This window comes from Rhinolophus sinicus, chromosome 8 (assembly GCF_057876585.1).
Source record: "Rhinolophus sinicus isolate RSI-liver-muscle chromosome 8, RSI-T2T, whole genome shotgun sequence".
Taxonomy (NCBI): Eukaryota; Metazoa; Chordata; class Mammalia; order Chiroptera; family Rhinolophidae; genus Rhinolophus; species Rhinolophus sinicus.
The window spans coordinates 75377730-75394078 of record NC_142508.1 but is presented as its reverse complement, the minus strand read 5'-3'; the positions used below and the strand labels follow the sequence as shown (position 1 = coordinate 75394078).

Genomic DNA, 16349 nt, shown 5'->3' with positions numbered 1-16349 from the left:
GAACTACTAAGAATGATTATTATTGGGTGATAGAATTCCAGGTGATTTCTGTAAATTTTTGAAGATGTAGTACTTGTAAAAGCGGAAGAAACAAAAGCTTCTTAAAGATATGATCCAATTAGGTACAGACAAGCCAGTGAGTTAAGAGGACTGACTGGCCTGGGCATGCTCACCTCTGACTCTTCTCAGTGGAGCTGTGCTAGCCTGGTTGATGTGACAGCAGTGCTGGCCCAAGAAGTACAGGTTTTGCTATTCCTCTGATTATGTTTTAGGCAGGTTTTCTAACATCTGCCAAGTGCAAGGTTTAAATTTTCACACTTGAGATAAAACTACTTTTTAAAAAGCAAGCCTGTAAATTCACAGAGTTCTAAATCCTAGGATGCTATTAAGGATATTCTTGTTTCTAGATCAACTTTTTAATGGAATTGATAAGCACTGGCTATAAAAGATCAGTTTTAAAATCAGGAATCACTCTGTCAGTGCATACTCAATACATATGGATGAACTCTAGGAAAACTTCGTGTTTGAAAGAGGAGTCACAATGGTTTAACTATTTTTCTGTGTATTATCCACTCAGACCCATGGCTGACAGCTGGTCTTCTGTCAAGATTAGGACTTGACTTTAAACTTCCATTTTCTTTGTACTTGTCACTTCTCTATTTTCATGAGGTCTCTTAATAATTTTAAGATAATGATCGTAATGCACTCTTTCGGACTCTGCAGCTTTATTCCAAATACAAATCTAGTAAATTTATTTGTTTGTATCATCAGGAAATTGAAATGTTAAGCCACAGTCTACTGGGACTACTACTGTCAATCCTATTATGATATCCCTACATATATTTTTAAATTAAAAAGAACCACTGATGTGTAGTTTTTACAGCTAGAGATGAAAGAGGGAAAGGAATACTTCTCAAAAATTCAGACATTGGTGTGACTACTTAACAATACGTGTAGACTAAGCCATACGGTTAATAGTGTTTCTGTTTGGAAAGTTTTGTAAATAGATAATGGTGATTGTTGTACAACATTGTCAATGTAATTAATACCAATGAATTGTATACTTAGTTAAAATGGCAAATTACGGTACATATATTTTACCACAATTAAAAATAAATGACAATTTAATATGCCAAAAACCATTGCACAAATTTAAATGGGTGAAATGTATGAGAATTATATCTCAATAAAGTTGTTTAAAAAATAATAAACTAAGCTTAATTGAATTCAGAAGACATAAGTCTACTCTTGCTGAAGGACATTATTGAGTTTTAGTAATTTTCTATATGGGGAAAAAGACAAAGATGAAGATTCATAAAACTGGGGGAAATGCTCCCAGATGATACCATAGCAGTATCAAGTCCTTTTATCAAGTAGTGGCTTTACAGTGAAATCACATTTTACGTGAGTGTTAGGTAGAAATTGAATCTGGTCAAAAATATTATGGAAAAAATAGAAAAATTCTTTAAATTAGCACTAAATCATGAAGGCCCTATAGTCTTGGAGGGCAAAGTCTAGTTTGAGTGAGCCTTAGGTGGCGTGAAGGGAGTTATGTGAGACAAATAGAGAAAAATCTTTCTTTACATTTTGCTCAGAATAGTGTGCAGTTGAATTTTCATTCGTTGAAAATAGCTATGATGTGACTCCTATAATTTCTGTTTGCTTTTTAAATTATGAAGTATTTCAAACACTAATTAATTTTGTACATAACAGCTTGGATCGAAGTCAGGTCTGTCTGCTTGAGTTAAACTGTTTTTCTTTCTGACCCTAGGCATGCCGTCTCCAACCACGTTATATGACAGATACAGCTCCCCAACAGCCAGCTCTACCAGGAGACGGCTGTTCGCTGAGAACGACAGCCCCTCTGACGGAGGTACACCTGGGCGCGTTCCCCCACAGCCCCTAGTCAATGCTGTCCCTGTGCAGAATGTATCTGGGGAGGCTGTTTCTGTCACACCAGTTCCGGGACAGACTTTGGTCACCATGGCAACAGCCACTGTCACAGCCAACAATGGACAAACTGTGACTATTCCGGTACAAGGTAAGGAAGGCAGAGTTGGATATTGAGTTCTTCTTTCTCTGTGGCATTTATTGGAAAGTTACCTGAGTTTTGGCTGGAATGATGATAGAAGTGTGGGAGGAAGAGGGTTAGGAGGGGAGAAACCGGAAACCTGTGCCTGGAGAACCTTGTATTAGCAACGCTTTCTTCCTGCTTTTTTTCTTTGTAACAAACTGTAGGTATTGCCAATGAAAATGGAGGGATCACATTCTTCCCAGTCCAAGTCAATGTTGGGGGGCAGGCATCAGCAGTGACTGGCTCCATCCAACCCCTCAGTGCTCAAGCCCTAGCTGGAAGTTTGAGCTCTCAACAACAGGTGACAGGAACAACCTTGCAAGTCCCCCCTGGTCAGGTGGCCATTCAACAGATTTCCCCAGGTGGACAACAGCAGAAACAAGGCCCACCTTTAACCAGCAGCAGTATTAGACCCAGGAAGACCAGCTCTTTATCACTTTTCTTTAGAAAGGTAATATTTCATGTACCCTTACCAGGTCAGGAGCTTGGGAAATACAAGTGTTAGATAAACAATGTTTGAAATGGTTTTGTTTATCTACTAGGTTTACCACTTAGCAGGTGTCCGCCTTCGGGATCTTTGTGCTAAACTGGATATTTCAGATGAACTAAGAAAAAAAATCTGGACCTGCTTTGAATTCTCCATAATTCAGTGTCCCGAACTTATGATGGACAGACATCTGGACCAGTTGTTAATGTGTGCCATTTATGTGATGGCAAAAGTGAGTACTTTGAACATAAAAGGAAAAAAGATGCTATTTCCTTACTGTCAGAACTGCTAACAGCTTTATTGAGATATAAGTCACATACCACATAATTCACCAAAATGTAAATGCAGTTGACTTTAGTGTATTCACAGATATGTGCAGCCATCACCATGGTCAATTTTAGAACATCATATTCCATTGTATCAGTATATGATGTTTATCCATTCATCAGTTGATGGACTGTTACCACTTTTTGACTGTTTATGAACATTTGTGCACAAGTTTTGCATGGACAGTTTCATTTCTCTTCAATATGTATCTAGGCATGGATTCCTGGGTCATATGGTAACTCTTGTGTTTAACCATTTAAGGAACTGCCAGACTTTTCAAGTCACCACACCATTTTACATTTCCACCAGCAATAAACGAAGGTTCTGATTTCTCCACATTCTTACCACTTTTTATTATCTGACTTTGTTTTTCTTAAATTATTTATCAAGGTGATAACACAAAAGTAGCCATTTTAAAATGAACAATTCAGTGACATTCACAATATTATATACGGACCACCTCTGTTTAGTTCCAGAACATTTCCATGCCTGCAAAGTAAAACTACTTACTCATTCAGTAGTTTCTCTCCATTCCCAGGCTCAAAAGTGACTGTTAACCACCATTCTACTTTGTGTCTATGAATCTGACTGTTCTAGGTGCCTCATATGAGTGGAATTGTGCAATATTTGTTTTTTGGGGATTGGTTTGTTTCAATTAATATAATGTTCTCAAGATTCATCTATGTTGAAGTATGAGTTATAATTTCCTTCCCTTTAAAGGCTGAATAATATTCCATTGTATGGATAGACCACATTTTCTTTATCCATTCATCTACTGATGGACACTTGGGTTGCTTCCACTTTATGGCTATTGTGAATAATGCTACTGTGAACATGGGTATACAAATCTCTTCGAGTTTTTTGTTTGATTTCTTTTGTTTTTATACCCAAAAATGGAATTGCTGGGTTATATAGTAATTCTGTGTCTAATTTTTTGAGGAAATTCTATATTGTTTTTCACGCTAGCTGCACCATTTTACATTCTCACCAGCAGTGCACGAGAGTTCAATTTCATTCCTTCTTGCCAGCTTGTTATTTTCCATTTTTTAATTTACCCATCCTACTAGGTATTGATTGGTACCTTATCATGGTTTAAATTTGTATTTCCCTAATGACTAATGATGTTGAGTGTCTTTTGTTGTGTGTGTTGGCCACTATTATCTAAGCTTTTGATTTTGACCATCCCAGTGGGTGTGAAGTGCTATCTCATTGTAGTTCTGATTTGCATTTCTTTGATGACTGATGATGTTGAGCATCTTTTCATTTGCTTACTGGTCATTTCTATATTTCTAGAGCAGTATCTGTTTAAACCCTTTGCCCATTTTTGAATTGTTTGTTTTGTTGTTGAGTTGTAGGAGTTCTTTATATATTCTGGATACAACTCCCTTATCAGATACGCCATTTGCAAATATTTTCTCATTTTGTGTGTTATCTTTTCACTTGATAGCATTATTTAAATTATAAAATACTTAGATTTTGATGAAGTCAATTTATTTTTCCTTTGTTGCTTGTGCTTTTGGTGTCATATCTAAGAATGCATTGTCAAATCCAAGGTTTTGAAGTTTTATCCGTTTTCTTTTAAGAGGTTTAATTGACTGCTTTTCATACATTAAACCAACTTTGCATTCCTGCTTTCCTACTGTAAATCCTACTTGGTGGAGAATTCTTTTTATATGGTATTAGGTTTGGTTTGCTAGTATTTTGTTGAGGAATTTTGTCCCAGTCATAAAGAGATATTGGTCTGTAGTTTTCTTGTTAAAAAGAAACAGGCTTGGTCTGTTTTTGTCATCAGGATAATATTGGACTCATAATGCACAGGGAAGGGTTCCTTCCTCCTATTTTTTGGAAGTTTGTGAAAAATTGGTATTCTTTAAATGTTTGTTAGAATTCAGCAGTGAAGACATTGGGGCCTGTGCTTTCTTTTGTGGGTAGTTTGAGGAATAATTCTTTATTGTTATAAGTCTATTAAGATCATCTATTCTAGAATCAGTTTTGGTAGTTTATATCTTTCTACGAGTTTGTCTATTTCCTCTGGGCTAATTTGTTGGAACACAGCTGTTCATAATATCCCCATATAGCCTTTTTTCTTGTTTTTTCTTTTGTCAATTTATTTTCTTAGTAATTGAATCTTCTCTTTTTTCTTGATCAGTCTAGCTAAAGATTTGTCAATAGAACTACCTTTGGTTTCATTTATTAATAAATGCTCTAATCTTTATCACTTCTTTCTGTCTGCTTGCTTCAGGCTTAGTTTTTGCTCTTTTATGAGTGACTTAAGATGGATGGTTAGGTAATTGATTTAATAGCTTTTTTAATATAGGCATAGGCATTAACAGTTAAAAATTTCCCTTTAGGCACTGCTTTAGCTGCATCTCATAAATTTTGGTATGTTGTCTCTTCATTTTCACTCAAAGTATTTTCTAATTTCTCTTTTGATTTGACTCATTGGTTATATAGGCATGTTCTTATAATTTCTGCATATTTGTGAGTTTCCCCAATTTCTGTTAATGATTTCTAGTTTCAGTTAATTGCAGTCAAAAAATATACTTTATATTATTTTAATCCTTTTAAATTTATTGAGGTTTTATAACCTAGCAAATGGTCTGTCCTAGAGAATGTTCAATGTGCATTTGAGAAGAATGTATATTCTGTTGTCATTGGGTGTAGTGTTCTATAGGTGCCTGTTAGGTTTAGTTATTTTATAATTTTGTTAAAGTCTTCTGTTTTGTTAGTTTGCTAGTTGTATCCATTATTGAAGGGGAAGTACTGAATGCTACAAATATTATTGAATTATCTATTTCTCCCTTTATTTCTGTTTTTATTTTATATATTTTGGTGCTCTATTATTAGGTGCATGTATGCTCATAACTGTTACAGCTTCCAGATGGAGTGACCATTTTATCATTATGACATGTCCCTCTTATTTTTTGTTTTAAATACTTTATAGTATACTTGTAAAGCCACCTAGCTTTTGGGAGGTTTGCAGTTTGCATGATACATCTCTTTCCATCCTCTTTTGTCCAACCTATTTGTATTTTTCAATCTAAAGTGTGTTTTGTAGACGGAGTATATATACTTGGATCTCTTTATCCAGGCTGACAATTTTTGACTTTGTGTTGTTTAATCCATTTATATTTAATATTACTGTTATAACTGGATTTACATCTATTTTACTTGATACACACACACACATATATAAAATTATGTCTTTTTGGTCCTTATTACTCCTTTACTGCTTTCATTTGCATTAGGTGAATAGTTTCAAATGTGGCATTTTAATTTCTGTAATGCTTTTCACTTTTTTTTTTTTTTTTTTTTACTTATTTTCTTAGTGGTTACTTTAGGGCTTACCATATACATATCTATATCTCTCTTCCTCAGCTTTATTGAGATATAATTGACATATAACATTGTGTAAATATAAGTGTACAATGTGATGATTGTGATAAAGTGATCCATCACTTCACATAACTGCTTTTTTTTTGTAGTGATGACATTTAACTGTTAGCAACTTTTAAGTATATGGTACAGTATTGGTAACTATAGTCACAATATAATATGTTGTATATTAGATCTCCAGAACTCAAGCATAACTAAAAGCTCGTACCCTTTGATTAACATCTCAACTAACATCTCACGTCCCCCGAGCCCCACATACACATCTTATCAAAATCAGCTTCAGATTTATACTAACTTAATTCCAGTGAGATATAGAAGTGTTAAATGTTAATGCTGTATAACTGCTTCCTTTTCATCCTTTTTGTGGTATTGTTATGCATGTTATATCCATAAGTGTTATATATCCAACAATACAGTATTGTTTTATATGATTTCATGACTTTTAAAGAAGCTGAGAGGAGAAAGGAGTGTAAATATTTATTTATAGCTTTTGTTATATTAACTTTATCATTTCTGATTCTCTTTATTGGTTCCTGTGGTTTCAAGTTGTCGTCTGGAGTCATTTCCCCCTAGTTTTCTTTGTGCTGTTTTTGGCAAACGTATCACATATCTGTGTTATATAGGTCCAACAATATATTATATACACATTGTTTTATACAGTTGCTTTTTAAATCAGTTAAGGAAGGAGAAGAAATATACATTTTATACTGTATAATAACATAATTATCTTTACCAGTGCTTTTTGTCTTCGGGATTATTTGAATTGTCTGGGGTCTCTTGCTTTTATTTGAAGAACTTTTTTTATTATTTCTTGTATATGGGTCTGTCAGCAGCAAGTTCTGTTTTTATTTATCTGAGATTGTATTTATTTCACTTTAATTTTCAAAAGAGAACTTTGCTGGATACTGGATTTAGTTTTTTTACTTTGAATACTTTGACTGTCTTGTTCCACTGCCTCTTTACACCTCTATAATTTCTGATGAGAAGTCGGCTGTTATTTTATTAGGGTTCCCTAATAAGCGAATAGTTGTTTCTCTTGATACTTTCAAGATTTTCTCCCTTTCTTTGGCTTTCAGCATTTTGACTGTGTGTCTGGGTGTGTATCTCTTGGTATTTATCCTACTTGGATTTCATTGAGGTTCCTGGATATGTAGATTAATGTTTTAAAAATCTGGGAAATTTACAGCCTTTATTTCTTCGAACATTTTTTTCTGCTTCCCTCTCCCCTCTCCTTTTGGTACTCACATTATGACTATCATGGTGTTCCACATCTCTCTGAAACTGTTAGTTTTTCTTCATTCTTTTTTCTCTGTTCTTTGGATTGCACAATCTGTCTTTAAGTTTGCTAATTGTTTTTTCATTTTCAGTTTAAATCTACTGTTTTGTCCCTCTAATGAATTTTTCATTTGTTGCTGTATTTTTTATCCTAGATCTTGGTTTAAATACCATTACTCTCTGTTGTTGAATTTTAGTAGATTTTCTTGAATAGATCATTTGTTTTATGTCCTTAGGACCATTTCCAGAGACATTAACTGGCTGTTTTTTTAATGTAAATTTTTACTAATTTCATTGTGGAGCAAGTATATGGAGCTCCACACTTTATTTGGCTGGAAGTCAATATCTCTCACAGAATATTCTTATTTTCAAGGTCACAAAAGAAGACAAGTCCTTCCAGAATATTATGCGTTGCTATAGGACTCAGCCCCAGGCACGGAGCCAGGTAATGACATTCTCTCCAAGGGCTGAAAATAAAGCTTAAAGTCTTTGATGACGAAACATTAACTGCAGTTAATTCTGTAGACTTTTCTCCAGGTTAAACAACTAAGATTTTAAGGGAAGTCTTCACTTTAACTTTCTTTAATCATTGACAGACAACTTCACATCTTGACTAGTTTAATTTCTCTTTTCTCCAAAAGGTAATTATGTGAAATATTTCACTCCTTCTTAATTCAGCTAATCACAAGAAAGATGTAAATTAGGAAGTTCTTTGGTTTCTATGTCACCTTTCAATCTGGTTTAGGAAACACAGGACTGTACATTTAACCAAGATAACATTAAATGACATTTTAAAACTCATTTTACCTTTAACACTATTCATCTATCTTTAAAGAGGTAAGTATGTGAGATCTTTGTGTTTGACTTAGAATGACTTGATTTTTATGGTTGGGTTCTATTACTGTTCTGTAGTATTGTAGGCAGTATTTGGAAGTTGAAGCCAGACAGGCCTTGTAAATTCTGGGTCTGTTATTTAATAGATATATGACCTTAGTTGCTTTTACTAACTTACCCTGAGGAGGACAATTACTACTTAGGGTTGTTGTGAGAATTAAATAACAGGTCAAGGTCATAAAGTCTAGAATGCATTCAATAAATACTAATTTCTGTCCCTTTCTCATGGTCTCTCTAAAGGTGTATAGAAGTGTTTTGATAAAAGGGAAAAGGAAAAGAAGAAATTCTGGCAGCAGTGATAGCAGAAGCCATCAGAATTCTCCAACAGAGCTAAACAAAGACAGAAGTAAGTGAGATCTTTATGAACATTACAAAGTAAAATTAGGAGCTTCTCTTATTTTTTAAGCCTAGAAGATTTAAGGATTACTAAACTAAATTACTACTAAAGAAACTGTGAAACTATTTTATTGGCAAAGGATTTGTTGGACCAATAAACAGAATTCTAAATTTAGTGGCACAAAGTTGTTTGTGCATAACATTTTTCTCTGGAGGATTTAGAGAAGGTTTCAGGCAGGAAATCGGTGGCCTGAGTTCCAGAAAAGTCTGGCATGTCAGTTGAAACCATACTATGGAAATACCATCCCTGTTTGTTTGCACCACTTAATGCAGGGCTCAAGTCCTAGAAAACTGGGGTAACTTATTAGTGAAAAGTATTCAGTATTTGTGGCCTGTGGGTAAAGTTAGTACTTAATGTCTTATCTGTGCTTTGCATCCTGGTATGAAAAATAAAGTGCCCTGTTGCTGCCATTATACAAGTTACAAGTAGAGCAGGTAGCTGTCTGCCTTTATCGTACTGAATTTTTCTTCTTAAAAACAATCTGGAATACTAGCCTCTCTGTGTAACACCCTTTGTGCTCCCGGCTGCAGCCAGCAGAGACTCCAGCCCTGTCATGAGGTCGAGCAGCACCTTGCCCGTTCCACAGCCGAGCAGCGCCCCTCCGACACCTACTCGCCTCACAGGTGCCAACAGTGACATGGAGGAGGAGGAGAGGGGAGACCTCATTCAGTTCTACAACAACATCTACATAAAACAGATGAGAACATTTGCCCTGAAGTACTCCCAGGCAAACACAGTAAGTGTGACGGGGACAGTTTCTTGCTGTTTCCACTGGTGAGGAATAAGGATCCACTTAACATTTGAGCTGCTCCCTCTGTAAACGAGTTTTACAAATATTTCTCTTAAGTGAAACAGAGGAAGTCTAACAAATAATTTGACTAACCAACATAATTTCTGTTGTTGTATAGCACTGGAAAAGAATAAGATGGTATTAGATTCCCTACAAAGTATAGCAATATGAGAGCGAATGCATTAGTTCAAATTGTCTAAAACTTAGTAGCTGTGGTGACATTGCAAGTTATTTGACTTTCTGTACCTCTTGTTTCCTCGTATATAAAATGAGAATAAGAATAGTCCCTAGTTGACAAGATTAAATGACATAATGTATTAAAAATGCTTAAAACAGTGACTGCCACAAAGCAAGCACTTACGTGTTTGCTATTTGTATGGTTTTCTTAAGGTTTAATTGTTGCTGTCATTGTTTACCATTCATAAAGCTACTGGTTTATTGTGTTTCTTCACCCTTTCAATAAAAATAACAAAAAATACCTGGTTAAAAACTTTGTGTAGCTTTCTTAGAAATACTGATTTTTTTTTTAACAGATGGATGCTCCTCCACTCTCTCCCTATCCATTTGTAAGAACAGGCTCTCCTCGCCGAATACAGCTGTCTCAAAATCATCCTGTCTACATTTCTCCGCATAAAAATGAAACAATGCTTTCTCCTCGAGAAAAGATTTTCTACTACTTCAGCAACAGTCCTTCAAAGGTAAGCCTAACATATATCTTGGCCTTTACTAACTCCAGAATGTTTAGGATGCTAGAAACAGCATCAATGGGAAACCTTTGGTACTCACACGAGTACGGGGAACTGCCCAGGAAGAGTGATCAGCAAGTCCCAATGGATCAAAAACCAGGGGTTTTGGGGGAGAACTTTAGGCTTAGAAATCAAGTAAGGGATTTGGATTTATTTTCATTCCTTCCTTTCCTATTTGTGCATTTGTAACATTCTACTGTAAACTGGGCTTTTGCGTTTTTTATTCTATTTGTAAATTTTTTAAATTTCAAATTTCTATTAGGGAGAGAAAATTTGGATCTCTGAACTGAGTGCCTGTTTCTGGGACAGGCAGTGTCTGTCCTCTGGATTCATTGTCTAAGAGGAGAAATGGACATTTTATACAGTGTGATAGCCATATTAGCACAGATTTGTGTGGCGGGCAGTATCCTCCTTAGTCTGCGATGGGGATGGAAGCTTGAGTCAGGCCTCAATGGATGAAAAGTTAGCAAGTTGCTGAGGTGTGGAAGGAAGGGTATCCAGGAAGAAGCAAATATGGGAAGAAATACTGTCCTTGAGGCAGTAAGGTTAGATCACTGGTCATGCTGTGTTAAGGAGTGCAACTGGCTCTCCCAGGCCTTTACGTGGTATTTGTATTGATGTTGATATTGCTTAGAGAAACATACACATGTAACAAATGGCCTGGACTCTTTAAAAAAATGTTAATATCATGAAGAAATGGTAGATGGTGAGGAGGGCACTGTAATGGAATAGAGGAAACTAAAGAGACATGGCAGCCAAATGCAGTACAAGTTTTTGATTGGTTCCTACGCAGAAAAGTACAGCTATAGAGGACATTTTTTGGGACAAGTGGGAAAATGTAATGTGGACTTTAATGTTAATATTTACCTTTAAATTTCCATTAAATTTGTTTGGTATTGATGATGGAGGTGGATTATGTAGTTCTCTATATGCTTCAAATATTCAGAGGTGATCTGTGTCAGTAACTTACTTTCAAATGATTCAGCTAAAGAAATATAGAGAGAATGAATGTGGTAAAGGGTGATTAATAAATGGGTGTTGTACTGGTCTTCAAACTTTTCTGTAAGCTTGAAATCCTTTAAAATGGAAAGTTGGGGAAAAAAAGGTAGCAAAACTTTTCCTATAATAGTGATAAAGTGTTACATGCCTTGGAATAAACTTAGCTTTTGTAGAACAATTATTTAACTTGAATTAAGAGATTTTTTAAAATGGAATAAATGAAGACCAAATATTAAGATATAATTTCCTCCAACCATTACATAAGTTTAATTCCAATGACATTCCCAGTGGGATTGTGAAAACTGGGAATAAAAATGGCAACAGCCACAAAAAGCAAGTGGAGTTGAAGGAAATGACTCTGACATTTCCTCTAATACTAGATCTTCATCCTATAACTAAATAAATTCCAAGTGGATTAAAGTTTTAAATGAAAATAAAAAATGGATCAGTCAGAATACTCAATTCAAAAGAAGGTCCAAAAAGGAGGAAAGTAGAAAAACATAGAAGAAAATAGCAAATAAATAGCAATTAAATGTAAGTGATCTAAATACACCAATTGAAAGGCAAAAATTGTAAGATTGGACAAAAAAGCAAGACCCAACTATTTATTGCTTATATGTAATGCACATTAAGTATAAAGACACATATTTAAAGTAAAAGGATTATAATCCAAATGTCCTGTTAACTGATGAATAAAGTATATATCCATAGTATGAAATATTACTCCAATAAAAAAGTCCTGATAAATGCTACAATATCAATGGACCTTGAAAATACTATGCTAAGTGAAAGAAGCCAGTACAGAAAGAGAAATGTTGCATGACTCCAGTTATATGAAATGTCCAGAATGGGAAAATTTATAGAAGCAGAAAGTAGGTTAGTGATTGCCTAGGGTTGTGGGGAGTGGAGGGTTTCTGCTAATGGATACAGAGTTTCTTTCTGGGGTGATGAATGTGGTGATGGTTGCACAACTGGGAACAAACTAAAGCCATGGATCTGTACACTTCAAATGGTTGAAATATGGTATGTGAATTATATCACAGTAAAGCTGTTTTTTAAAGTAAAAGGATGGACAAAGTTGTACTCCACTAATACTAATCAAAACTTGGAATGCTATATTAATGTCATTAATATTATCTGAAAGTAGATTTCAGAGCAAATAATATTATCAGTGATAAAGGTAATTTCATAATCATAGAGGATATACTATAATCCTAAACAGAAAGAAACCGTTTATATTTGAGATTTCAACATAATTGACAGAAAAAAAGTAGACAAAGTCAGTAAGGATATTTGAGATGTGAACATTGTCATCAGCCAGATTGACTGACTGACATTTGTGGAACACTCCAACAGCACCAAGTGCACTTGGAACATTTACTAAGATAGACCACATTCTGGACCGTAAAACAAGTCTCAATAAGTTAGAAAGGATTCAAGCAATGTATTTTCTCTGACCACAGTGGAATTAAATCAGAAACCATTACCAAACATACCTAGAAAACCACCCAAATTTTGGAAACTAAATTGCATTTCTATGAGTCAAGGAAAAAATAACCCAGAAAAGTTGGAAAGTCTTTTGAACTAAATGAAAAGCTAACATCAAAATTTGTGGAATGCAGCAAAAGCAATGCTAAGAAGGGGATTTATAGCACTAAATACTATATTAGAAAGAAGGTTTCAAATTAGTGACCTAAGGTTTCACCCCAAACAACTAGAAAAAGAGTGGAAATCAATGAGATAGATGACAACTCAATGGAGAGGAAATTAAGGCCATTAAGTTAAGGGTTTTTGGTTTTTTTTGAGAAGATTAAAATAATTGATACCTCTCTCTGTATACTAATCAGTAAAGAAAAGACACGTTACCAATATCAGAAATGAGAGATATCAGAACAGGTCCTACACACATTAAAAGTATGATGAAAGATAAAACCAACTTTTTGCCAATAAATGTGATAATGCAGATGAAATGGACCAATTGCTTGAAGGACAAACTTCCAAAATACTCAAGAAGTAGTCTTAATAGCCCTATTATCTATTTTTAAAAATGCAACATTTATTCATGATAAAACTCTTAGGGAACTTTCTCAGCCTGATAAAGAATATGTTTTTTAAAAATCAGTAGCTAACATCTTACTTATGCTGAAAGACTAATGCCTTCCTTTTAAGGCAAGGACAGCTACTCTTACATTCCTACTCAACACTGTAACTGTGGGTCCTCACATATACAATAAGGCAAGATAGAGAAGGCGTACAGATGGAAAAGTCTCCATTCACAACGTGATTTTCTACATAGAAAAATCAAAATCTACAAAAAATGACTGGAACTAACAAGATCAGCAAGGTTACATTTAATATACAAAAATCAAATGTATTTCTATATACTAGTAGTAAGTAATCAAGAAGAATTTAAAAACACTATAAATAGCATTAAAAATTAAATACTTACACGGATAAGTCTGATAAAAGATGTATAACACTCATATCCTGAAAACTACAGAATCTTGGTAAAAAATGAAAGGTGAGAAAATGGAGAGATATATCATGTTCATGAATTGGAAAAACGGTATCAAGATGTCAGTTTTCTCCCACTTGCTGTATAAATTCACCCAGTTCTTACCAAAATCCCAGCAGAATTATTTGTATAAATTAACAAACTCTGGTGCCAAAGTGTATATGAAAACACAAAGGAATTAGAATTAAAACAATTTTGAAAAAGTTGAAGGACTCACACTATCTGATTTCAAGACTTAACTATAAAGCTACAGTAATCAAGACAGTTTGGTATTGGTGAAAGAATAGACATTTAGATCAATAGAATGGAATAGAATCCAGAAATAGTCCACACATATATAGCCAACCGATTTTCAACGAAGGTGCAAAAGCAGTTCGGTGGAGAAAAGATAGCCTTTTCAACAGATGGAGCTGACACAGGCAGACAGCCATATACAAAAATAATAGTAAACATGCACCCAGACTGCACCACATACAGAAACTAACTCAAAATCGACCACAGACCTAAATGGAAGACCTAGAACTATAACACTCAGAAGTTAAACCATAGAAAATCTTTGTGAACATAGGTTACACAGACTTTTTAGATACAGCATCGAAAGCATATCTATAAATAATTGAAAAATTAGAATTCATCAAAATTAAGAATTTCTGCTCTTTAAAAGATAGAAAAAACGAGCCAGGCGGGGAGAAAACTTTACAAATCTCATATCTGATAAAGGATTTGTATCTACAATTTATAAAGGATTATCAAAACTCGAAAGGAAAATGAACAAAAGTGGACAAAAGATTTAAACACACTTCACCCATTACGTGCCTATGAGAACAGCTATAATCTGAAAAATGACAACAAGTGCTGCCGATGATGTGGAGCCAATGATTGAGACTTCTATATATTGCTGATGCATAGCCATTACACCTGGAAAATAGTGTGACAGTTTCCTGTAAACATCCCTTTACCATATAACCAGTCATCTCACTCTTGGGTGTTTCATTCCAAGTGGAATGAAAACTTAGATTCATACAAAAACGTGCTCATGAATGTTTATGACTTTATTTCTAACAGCCAGAAAGTAGAAAACAACCCAAATGTCCTTCAGCTGATTAATGGATAAACCTGTGGTAGACCCAGCAAAGATTACTACTTTGCAATAAAAAGGCACAAACTACTGTGACACTTAGCAACACAAATGAATCTCAAACACATTAATGTGTAAGCGAAAGGCCACTTACCAGGATTCTACTTCTGTGACACTGTGGAAATGGCAAAACTATAGGGACAAGGAACATCATCAGTGGTTGCCTGGAGGCAGGGTAACTAGGAATGATAATTTTTTTGAGTGAAGGAACTGTTATATATCTTTATTGTGGTGATTACATGACTGTATGTATTTGTCAAAATGTGTACAATTTACAAGGGTGAATTTTACTGTATGTAAATCTTTAAAACAAAAAAGTTAGGTTAAGCATCCAGATTAGTGGCTTTCAATCCTGCCTGTATCATATCACCACCTGGGGAGGTTTCAGAAAAATTCTAGCACAGAATTAGGAGTTTCTCCAATAAAAGAAAGCAATAGTAGACTGTTGGTTAGAGAATGATTTGTCATCATGATTTAATAGGTGATAACTGAGATCAAGGAAGACTGTTACAAAGTAGGAAGTGCCTTGGGTCTAGAACCACCCTATAACATCCTAACATTTACATGGCCATGAAAAAAGAATCAAGTAACACACAAGATCAGTTAAGATGACCGATCATTAATGACACTTGTCAGGGCAGTTTCAGGGGATTGGTACAGCTTGTTGAATAATAAATTATGGTAACATTGCTTATAGTATTAAACTTTGGGATTAAATAATATCAATGACATATCACTACGAGATTAAACTATGATACAGATATACTATAGAATACTATATAGCAGTTAAAAAGATGTCATCTATATTGGGGGTGCCAAAAAATGTATACAAGCGGACACTTTGGTCAGCATTGCTCAAGCAGTAGTTTGCCGTAATCAGAAGTGTCTGGACACTAATGGTAACCACTTTGAGCACCTCTTGTAATTGCGGAAGTCAAACATGACTTGTATTCATCTTTTGTTATCAGTATATTTCGAGTATTACAATTTTAATACAGTTTTCCTTTCTTAAAATGTGTATATTTTTTTGGCACCCTCTGTATATACTAATAATGGGAAGATGTAAGACAATTTACTGTAGTAAAATGCATGTAAATATGCTCAGTATGCTTTCCATAAAAGAACATGGGCAATGAAGCAGCACATGAAAAAAAAATTTAAATTAACAAACTACCAGAAAATAGTGTGATAAAGTGACTTTGGGGCTTTGGAGAAACTTAATGCTAAAGGCACTATAAACAGATCCGGTTTCCAGCATCCGGCAGTGTTTTTCGCAATAGGGATTCCTAACAGAAAATAATTTGCCTAACT

General features: G+C 34.7%; 1 protein-coding gene across 1 annotated transcript in view; it reads left to right on the top strand.

The window, feature by feature from the left end:
• The window catches only part of RBL2 (RB transcriptional corepressor like 2), a 44244-nt gene that overhangs the window by 25854 nt on the left and 2041 nt on the right, over positions 1-16349 (top strand). Inside the window, exons 15-21 of the mRNA XM_019732348.3 lie at positions 1772-2041; positions 2239-2525; positions 2617-2793; positions 7933-8004; positions 8694-8799; positions 9381-9586; positions 10174-10338. Of these exons, the coding sequence (XP_019587907.1) occupies positions 1772-2041; positions 2239-2525; positions 2617-2793; positions 7933-8004; positions 8694-8799; positions 9381-9586; positions 10174-10338 (1283 nt within the window). The remainder of the gene's footprint in view (positions 1-1771; positions 2042-2238; positions 2526-2616; positions 2794-7932; positions 8005-8693; positions 8800-9380; positions 9587-10173; positions 10339-16349) is intronic.